Source organism: Rhincodon typus, chromosome 1 (assembly GCF_021869965.1).
Source record: "Rhincodon typus isolate 14 chromosome 1, sRhiTyp1.1, whole genome shotgun sequence".
Taxonomy (NCBI): domain Eukaryota; kingdom Metazoa; phylum Chordata; class Chondrichthyes; order Orectolobiformes; family Rhincodontidae; genus Rhincodon; species Rhincodon typus.
In genome coordinates this window covers 130,827,880-130,838,428 of record NC_063332.1, presented here as the reverse complement: position 1 = coordinate 130,838,428, position 10,549 = coordinate 130,827,880, and the positions used below count along the sequence as shown (strand labels likewise).

Below are 10,549 nucleotides of genomic sequence, written 5' to 3'. Positions count from 1 at the left end.
TGCTGCTTGGCCTGCTGTGTTCATCCAGCCCTGCACCTTGTTGTCTCGGATTCTCCAGCATCTGCAGTTCCTACTATCTCTGGTAAGGATGAGGTCAGGTATGTTTTTCCCTCATGTTGGTTCCCTCACCACCTGCCGTAGACCCAGTCTAGCAATTATGTCCTTTAGGACCCGACCAGCTTGATCAGTAGTACTGCTGCCGAGCCATTCTTGGTCGTGGATATTGAAATCCCCCACCCAGAGTACATTATGTGCCCTTGCCATCCTCAGTGCTTCCTCTAAGTGTTGTTCAACATTGAGGAGTACTGATTCATCAGCTGAGGGAGGATGCTACGTGGTAATCAGCAGGAGGTTTCCTTGCCCATGTTTAACCTGAAGCCATAAGACTTCATGGGGTCCGGAGTCAATGTTAAGGACTCCTAGAGCAACACCCTCCTGACTGTATACCACCATCACCACCTCTGCTGGGTCTGTCCTGCTAGTGAGACAGGACATATCCAGGGATGGTGATGGTGGTAAGAAGGTGTAGAGCTGGATGAACACAGCAGGCCAGGCAGCATCAGAAGAGCAGGAAAGCTGACGTTTTGGGTCTGTACCCTTCTTCCGAAAGAAGATCTGTCCTTCCTGGACCTCTGTTTCCATCTCTGGCAACCACCTGGAAACCGATATCTATTTCAAGCCTACTGACTCCCACAGCTACCTAGAATACACCTCCTCTCACCCACCTTCCTGCAAGAATACCATCCCCTATTCCCAATTCCTTCGCTTCCACCGCATCTGCTCCCAAGATGAGGCATTCCACTCCCAGACATCCCAGATGTCCTCATTTTTCAAGGAGCGCAACTTCCCTTCCGCAGTGATCAAAAGTGCCCTCGACCGCATCTCTCACGTTTCCCGCAACTCATCCCTCACACCCCTCCCCGCAATAACAACAAAGACAGAATCCCCCTCGTCCTCACATACCACCCCACCAACCTCTGGATTCAACGCATCATCCTCCGTCACTTCCGCAACTGGCAATCTGACCCCACTACCTAGAACATTTTTCCCTCCCCACCCTTATCTGCCTTCCAGAGGGATCGCTCTCTCCGTGACTCCCTTGTCTGCTCCACACTCCCCACTAGCCCCACCACCCCTGGCACTTTTCCCTGCAACCACAGGAAGTGCTACACCTGCCTCTACACCTCACCCTCATCCCAGGCCCCAAGAAAACCTTCCACATTAAACAGATGTTCACCTGCACATCTGCTAATGTGGTATACTGTGTCCGCTGTTCCCGATGTGGCCTCCTCTACATCAGGGAAACCAAGCAGAGGCTTGGAGACCGCTTTGTGGAACACCTACGCTCGGTTCATGACAAACGACTGCACCTCCCAGTCGCGAACCACTTCAACTCCCCCTCCCACTCCTTGGACAACATGTCCATCCTGAGCCTCCTCCAGTGCCACAACGATGCCACCCGAAGGTTGCAGGAACAGTACCTCATATTTCGCTTGGGAACCCTGCAGCCCAATGGTATCAATGTGGACTTCACAAGCTTCAAAATTTCCCCACCCCCGACCTCATCCCAAAACCAGCCCAGCTCGTCCCCACCTCGTTGACCTGTCTGTCTTTTCTCCCACCTATCCACTCCTCCCACCTCACTGACCAACTCCCACCTCCACCTCCTACCTGCCAGTCTCATCCCCGCCTCCTTGACCTGTCAGTCTTCCCTTGACTTACCAACCCCCATCCTACTCCCCACCTACACTCACCTTTACTGGCTCCATCCCCGCTTCCTTGACCTGTCCGTCTCCTCTCCACCTATCTGCTCCTTTATCCACCTTCCATATGCTTCTCCACCTCTCTATTTATTTCAGACACCCCTTTCCCTCCCCCATTTCTGAAGAAGGGTCCAGACCCAAAACGTCAGCCTTCCTGCTCCTCTGATGCTGCCTGGCCTGCTGTGTTCATCCAGCTCTACACCTTGTTATCTCACATTCTCCAGCATCGGCAGTTCCTACTATCTCATGGTGATGGCAATGTCTGGGACATTGTCTCTAAGGTATAATTCTGTGAGTATGACTATGTCAGGCTGTTACTTAACTAGTCTGTGAGACAGCTCTCCCAGTTTTGGGACTAACCCCCCGATGTTAGTGAGGAGGGCTTTGCAGGGTTCGAGAGGGCCGTTTCTGCCTTTTCTGGTGCCTGGGTCAATGCAAGGTGATATTGTCCTTGACCGCTGAAGTGTTCCCTGACTGGGAGACTACCCGGCCTACAGGACAACATTGACCACAACATTACTCAACCCTGCCACAGCAACCTCTACAAGACATGTCAGATCATCAACATGAATATTACCATCACACACGGTAACACCACCCACCACGTATTTGGCAGATACTCATATGACTTGACCAATGTTGACTACCTCATATGCTGTAGGCAAGGATGCCCTGAGGCCCAGTATATTTGTGAGACCGTGTAGATGCTACGACAACGGAAGAATGGACACCATGCAACAATCGTCAGATAGGAATGTTCACTCCCAGTCAGCGAACATTTCAGCGGTCAAGGACATTCAGCCTTCGATCTTTGGGTAAAGCGTCCTCCAAGGCTGCCTTCAAGATACGTAACAGTGCAGAATCACCACGCAGAAACTGATAGCCAAGTTCCATACCCATGAAGATGACCTCAAACATGATCTCGGGTTCATGTTGTGCTCTTCACTTCACCAGACGAAGGAGCAGTGCTCCGAAAGCTTGTGATTTCAAATAAATAACCTGCTGACTTGTGACTTCTGACCTTATTTATTTTTGACCTTGTGTTTGTGTTCTGCAAGATGCAAATACTCAGCTGCCAGTTATCCTTGAGTGCTTTACCCAAATATTCACACAAGTCTTTGAGTGTAAGTAAGCTGTTCAATCACAAAGGGCATCACAATGAACTCTAACACTGCCCTCAATCAACACTCTTGAGCACTTCCAGCAGGGTAACTGGATAGTGGTCAGGAGCAACAACTCTGGGTGCATTTCCTCCCCCTGCAAGTAAAGCCAGTTACATAAGTGTGGTATCTAAGAGTAACTAACTTAAATTAGTCTTGATATCAAAGTTTGGGACCTTCTGGTCTGTACACTTGAGTTTGCGTCACCAGCTTTGTAACAATGGGGAGCTGCTATTATGATTCCTCTAGGATAAATTCTTGATGTTGAATGATGTTGAGTGTGTGTTTATATAAAATATGTGTGTTCTGCATGAAATCGGTCAAACTCTTTATGGGCTGCTTTTCGTGTTTCCTTTTTCTGCCTCTGAAACTGAAACTCAGCTATCATTAATGCAGCATATACCAGATCTCCCAGTTTATTTGAGAAGAGGGTAATTATCAATTACTTATTTTTGAAAAAGTTTTGCACGTTTACAATTTCACCTCCAGCTCCCTTCTGATGACGTGGATGCACTCCATGGCTTGGTCTTTCCTCCATTATCTCATTCGAGATCAGGCCTGGCACTGACAGAAACTGTGAAGCCCATTGCTACGTCTGCAACAAAACCTTGATATTTCCACTGCCACCCAAGCCCTAGGTTTGCCCTTCCTAGTATACACATGCAGACATTAGGAGGCAGTGCAGGGGCCAGATTCCTGGTTTATTTCACTCAATTGTCTCTTCCATTTTCAAATCTCTAAGACCATAAAATGAGAACAGGACAATGGCCTGGACTAAAGATGGTTATGTCCATGAAAGCTGTCAGAGTGAGAAAGTCCAGTAGAATCTGCCTCTTCCTGTAGTTTCTCATCTGCTCAAGACCATGGCCAACTGAAACTTAAGTGGCCTTCTACTTGCTAATAGATATTGTGCTGGGATCCAGCCATGAATGGATAAATAACACAGAACCACATGGGAAGATGTTTAAAAAGAAATCCCGTCCTGTGTACTGTTTTCCTTTTTGATGCTGAGGCTGAAATCTGGAACATTGGCTTCAGCTAGGAAAGCCAATCCAGTGTTGCACCAAGATTCAAAGGTAGACCTCCCATGATATCTGTAGTTTGGCGGGGGAGGGGGATGGTCAGTAGAGGTCAGTACAAGAGTGAACAATAAGCGGGCTGGTGTGTTTCCCTGATTTTAGTAGGAAGCTTGGAGAGTCAGGATTTCTACCAAAGTTTAGGCAGGAGAACCCATGGAAATTCCAAATATTCCAGTTTTCCCATTTTTGGATAAAGTCATGATGAACAACAAGTAGCATTTTGAATAGTGCAGTGAGTTGACCAGTGGATCTGGACACTAAACTACCAGTGCACTTGAAGAAGGATTTCTCCATTCAACCTCTGACAGGAGCCCCAGGCTGGCAAGCAACTCATTCTATCAGGTAGGAGGCAGTTTAGGCAGGGAAGAGGACAAGCAAAGTGGTTTGAGTATACCTTTGTGTGGGAGTGAAAGAAAAAAGCAAATTTGGAATTGATTGGAGTTCTAACCAGCATTTTCTTCTGGCCTTGATGTCTGTTTTGTTTTTGTATGTTCCATTTTTTTTGACAGTTTGAAGTGTAAGAGGGAGAGGGTGAGGAGCTCCAGTCCTCATACTGAGACAATGGATTAACCTGGAACAACACCATGGTGTAGAACACAGTGCCCTTACAGGGTGACCATTCACTAACTCCCAGCCGGTTCAAATTTGCATGGCCTGTTGCCTTGTGCCTCTCAGCTCTTTTCTAAGCTTTCTCAGCTCACACAAGGCAGAACTTTTCATGGTGTGGATTCAGGCTGATGCTGCTATTTAAGGGAGAGCACATACCTTTCTTATCTATTGCTTGTACTGGATTAATTTCACCTCAGACTCACTCGAGAATCAAAATTTTCTGGACTGCTGAATACTTGACAGGATCAGAAAAAGTCTCCTACGTGATAGACCTCATGCTGTTGATTTGAAAGGCCAAAAGCATACTTCATAACTGTACATGGACAAGAATTGGTTTTAAGATAAGCACCGGTGTTAAAATTCTTCAGGAATAACAGAAGAAACCAAGAACTTCCAAAAAAGGAAGACAACCTGAAATTGTTTCGAGTAGGCAGAGTGGTCTTTGAGTGCCATCTGGTGTTAGCAAAGCTGAATTGCTATATGTCAAAAGCTTTGCTAAAATTTCTTTGGTTTCCACTAAATCTGTGATCCTTATTTCATAAATGTTTAATTTAGCCCTGATTGTTAGAGTGCTTTTGCATTATGTATTATGTTCATGTGATGCTTGGTTCTCTAAGATATGATTATGTGATCAAAGTGATGTTTTTAATTGCAGGGTTATCTATTAGCTAGTAAAAATAATTCAACTCCATCTTTATTAAAGCAGAGTTCTTGAGAGCCAAGTATTTTGCATGTTGCAACAAGGTATGAGTTGTAATAATTGTCCTTCAGTACAGCACAGAAGAGAGTCAGATATTTGAGGAGGGGCTGCTTCATCCTGCATCACTTTAAATGTTTTAAACGGCTGCCTGTTTCCATTGACAAATCTTCTAAAATAAAATCTGTGCAAATGATTGGCATGATGTAACTACAAAATAAAACATGACAGAAATTGGGCAACTTCCCACGCCAGTTTTGCTACCAGCAGTAGAAATGTGTCAAGGTTTATGTATTCAGTGAAATGTCTGAGTTGGAATCCATAATCGACAAGTTTTACAATGAATTGATTTGGAAAAAGTAATTTGCTGCCACATTTGTGGTGTGTTTTCTTGAAGATATACAAATATAAATGTGTTTGAACTGTGACGAGTCTATCGCTGTGCTTCTTCCCTCCCACCTGTGGCCTACACCTGCATTGCTTCTTTGTTTAGATGCCTGCGGCTCATGTTAACTGCATCAGCACTACTCACATTTCTACTGCACATATGTTGCTTCTCCCTTTTAAAAAAGCTGTAAATGTAGGGGAAAAGGAGAAACAGTTTGTTTGGAATTACTTATATTTTCCCTGCATGTTTCCCCATCTCACCAATTTAACATTTAGATTTGAAAATGTTTTGACAAAGTGAGTGAATCCTGTTCTATAATTTTATTTTTGACAGTGATTTTGGAACAACATTGTGCAAGGAGATGTGTTTTATTTAGGAATTCAACCAACCTGAATCTCTGTACAGTATGAAAACGAGTGCAGTGTGACAATCATGCTATTTAGTATCATTTTAATCTTTGAACTCTTTCGTGTTTAATAAGTATTCTATATGAAATGGACCAAAGTTTTAAAAGGAACACCTTATTCAAGAAATGTCTGACAGTCCTATTTCATTAACTTATAGACATGCATTTTCATGGAACATGTCCTTTCATCGTATCATTTGAATCTGTGCTATCACTGTCATGAAAATGATGCATGATTCTACAAGTTGCTATCCACAAATTAAAAAGAAGTATTGTTGAATTTTTTTCTTGGAAACTGAAACCCCTTTTGCAGTTATGCAAAATAATAATATAAATTAATTGAGAAACTGTGATTCATCATAATGCCATACACTGTTAGATTCTTGTAGTAAGATTACAAGATAGAATGATTTCTAGTTGGATTTTCAACTGTTGGTCATGCACTAGGAATTAATTATTTTGTTACCTGACGCATTAATAATTCCAGATTGAGAGATCCATAGAAAGTCTGTGTGAAAAAAATTCCTTTGTTCTATGTGTTGAAGTATTTTAGCGTTTCAGATTGGACTGTTGGGCCTAAGGAAAACAGTAGCATTTGAAGAGCTCTGATGCTCTATCTCTCACTCCATCTTCTCTCACTCTCAATTTCCCTCACTCTTCTTTCCCTCAGTCACTCATTACAAATACAGGGAGCAGATTGCCTAAGCTGCCACAAAAATACCAACTCCTCTGACAGGGTTTTGATTGGAACCACCTAAAGCTGTTACTCTCTGTCTAATAGAAATCTACAATAGTCATTAGGAGTTGTATCCCCTTTTGCAGTTATTGTGATCCAACTGTGATAAAGTCATGTGTCGATCAAACAAATCAATTGATTTTCTCTTTTGGGCCTGAGGTGTCTAAAATCTCTGCTTTGTAGAAATATATTTCTTTCATTGCCACAGGTTAAGTGCATCATTGAATGCAGAAACTTTTCAATCTATTACTGTTCCAACCTTTCAGGAGAAGGTGAAATTAGAAAAGAAAATTTAAATTGCTAAGCTTTCTTGAGAATTAACTGGTTGAGTCACTCGTGCCTCAACTCCATATTTTTGGACATAATACCAACATTATCGAGTTAAACTTCAGCACCACCACCAATAGACCTCAGAAGTACTCACCATATACTGTCTTTCCTACCTGACACAGGCTTCAGTGCCATACAGAAGAGGAATTGGCAAATGGCTTTCTGTAGTTCTGCTGTTAGAGGTTCAGGCTTCAATGTTAAGCCCTCTTTCTAACCATAGAATATTTGCTTGACAAGGCCAATCCAGAAATAAACTAGATTCACAAATTTCAGTACCTTTATTACCTGAGAATTCACTATGGCATCAGTATAGAATACTACAGAACGAGAGAAAATGAGGAGCACTTAATGTGCAGGAGGAGGACGAATTATACATTTTTTAATTCGTTCATGGGGTGAGGGTGTCACTGGCCAGGCAGTATTTACTGCCCATGAAAAAGAGTCAACCACATTGCTGTGGGTCTGCAGTTACATGTAGGCCAGACCAGGTAAAGATGGCAGTTTCTGTCCCCCTAAAGGATATTAGTGAACCAGATGGGCTCTCCCCCAACAATCAACAGGGGATTCATGGTAATCATTAGACTCTTAATTCCAGATATTTTATTGAGTTCAAATTCCACCATCTGCCATGGTGGGATTTGAACCCAGGTTGCCAGAACATTATCTGGGTCTCTAGGTTAACAGTCTAGTGACAATACCAGAAGGCCATTGCCTCATCTAGTCTTGATTATGAATTGAAATATGTTTGATCACTCAATTGTTGAGTTGGCTTTTATCCCACATCTGGATGCTGTACCATTCCAGAGAGAAGTCATTTATGGCTGCTCACAATCACCAAGATTTCTTCTACAATCATAAAATGAGAATATGACTAGTTTTTTTTCCCCAGGTTTCTATATGGCTGGACAGATGGTACCACTTCTGGTAACTAGTCTAAGAAACTACATAAATTGCTGACTGCAGATTCCGGATAAGCTCTGGATACCCTAGCATTTCACAAGCGGTTTAGGAGGAAGCAAGTACCCTTTGTTATGTTTTGTACCCTGGGTTCCATTACATTGGTACCAGTCATTACTATGTCTCCATGTGTGACAGTCTATCCAACATTACAAAAGAATCTGCCTTGTCCATTCTTTTATTAAGACCACTTTTGCAACACCAACATCCCTACCTCTCTTTTACTGCTGGCAGGATTTTCATCAATGTCTGTTATCACAATAAAATTTTACCTCTCATGCACCAATGCCCCACCCCCTTCCATAACCACCATTTTGTATCCATTGGAAACATCATTCCTTCACAATGATTTTGTTTCCATACAAAATATTGCACTTCCAGCCTTCTTGTGACCCAGCAAACTGAATTCAAACTCTCAGAATCAAACGATACCATATCATCACTCCAATCCAATCCTACAGCTTTTTTCAGATACAATTCCTCACATGATCGCAAAACTCTTCTATTCATTGCTTGCTCCTCTGCTATTGTTGGCCTGTTTCTGATTGATTGGTACAGCTGGTGAGTAATCATTTTCATTCCTGCTTTTTATTTCGTTCCATACGGGAAAACAAAGCAACCTGTGCGTTAAACTCGTCATGAAACATTGTTACACTTTAATATATAATAAACGTTTACATTCGAACGACAATATCTTAAAGTAATGCAGTGTCAGGCCCTTGGGCGTCCAGGCAGTGACAACACCTTAGTGTGGGTTTGCTCAGATCTGAAGACGGCCAGAATGATGTTATTTTAACACAACACTGCGCTATTAATCGGACAATTTATTAGTGTTTCACCTTTCTCTCATCAAAGACATATTCAGCTGGTTTCATGAAACTACATTGAATTCAGCACGTTTACCTTAAATCACACCATCTGTAATCTCGAGAGGAGATTTCAGGAATTTAGTTTTACAAAGACGACGTTTTTGCAGTTCCACCATAATCCATGTTAAGTACGTCAAAATCATTCTACATTTGTAAGGTCGCTCATTCTCTCTCCTTTTTTTATTTTCCAGTACACAGCTCTCGATAAAGAAAGTCAGATATTCAGTGGTAAGCCCCACCGAGATATTGAAGGAGTTGGTCCGGAGCAAACGGCTCAGACGTCCTCGGGCGCGGATGCTTCTATGTCTGGCCTCATGACCATATCCCCCACACCATCCTGAGCGAGTCTTGTCCGTCCCGCACCCCGTTCCCCAGTCTGTGCATGCCCTGCAGACCTGGGACAGCCGCACTTCAAGGAATTAAAAATATCCAGCTTTCTAGAAACTATGGCTTGTAAGAAAAACAGTATCGATTTAAAACATCTAAACATTTAAAAGAAAAGCCACGGCTGAATCAATTTTAAACGGACGTGCTTGGAAAGTGTTGGTTTTTGTGTCAAAATGTGCTCTGCTGCCCTCCTGTAGCCCGAAGTGTGTTCGCGTGAGGCAGGATGTCAGCAGCTGAGAGTGAGATTGAACGCTGTCCTCTGCAAAGGGTTGGTATTGGATTGAGGTGCTGCGTGACTGTACTGCAACACTTGTACTTCTCAACCCCAGTTTTCATTTGACTTGAGAGCTAAGCACCATGCTCATCCGATCTTAACGTTGCTACCTACCTAGTATGGGATGTAGAAACAAGTTGCGTGCTCGAAATCGTGATCAAATCAAATGTTAAATTAAAATTAAATCAAACGTTGTTGTTTCTGTACTCTGATTCCGAAAAACCTTCCCATCTCACGATAATGGCCGATTCTCCCAAAACAGAAAAGTGCTTTTTCTTTAGTATTTTGTTTTCAAGGGATGTCAGATCAGGAGAACTGCCACCAAATGTCAGGGTCGTCAGTTTAAAGAGAGGCTAATAGGCACAGAGCTGACTGAAGTTGGTCACTTGATTTGTGGCGGCACCTTGGGAATTAATTTTCCTAATAAGCGAATGTGGTGATAGCACATCAATAGAGAACCGCTGGTTCTATGTTGGAAAATACAGTAATTGCTTCAGTTAATTTTAGCCAAGCAGGCTTTCTAATTGAGAGAAAGAGCCCAACTGTCTTTTAAGTGTAAATGATTTCTCTAATTGATGAATAGGAAATGGTGGTAAACCCTCGGCATTGCAAGTATCACCAGACTAACCGCCAGATTGATGAAAGAAATTTTACTTATTCTCCAGGACGGACTAACCAGCGGAGAAATGGAGCATTTGTAAAATTGCAGTACCTGGACCAAGTGGTGTGGCCCGAATGTATCCCTGCACTTTAGGTCTCCTAACAGCCCCAGGAGTGGCATTTGTGCTGTCTGCAGCCTTTCTTGACTCCGCTTGCTTCCCATAGACTCATTTGTAGGATGGCGAGATCTTCCATTCAAGTGAAGGTGTAAGCAGTAAAACCGGCGTGCAAGTA

At 43.1% G+C, this 10,549-nt stretch overlaps 1 protein-coding gene across 4 annotated transcripts in view; it reads left to right on the top strand.

Moving 5' to 3' along the window:
• Positions 1 to 9,861, top strand: part of dclk2a (doublecortin-like kinase 2a) — a 145,851-nt gene extending 135,990 nt beyond the window's left edge. For 2 of the 4 annotated variants that reach the window (XM_048614800.1, XM_048614735.1), the window contains one exon: positions 9,186 to 9,861. In XM_048614800.1, the coding sequence (XP_048470757.1) occupies positions 9,186 to 9,335 (150 nt within the window). In that variant the 3' untranslated portion in view covers positions 9,336 to 9,861. Of the gene's footprint in view, positions 1 to 4,511; positions 5,830 to 9,185 lie in introns of those variants that run through there. The other 2 variants (XM_048614912.1, XM_048614852.1) reach the window with 1 other exon arrangement.
• Positions 9,862 to 10,549: the final 688 nt, after the last annotated feature.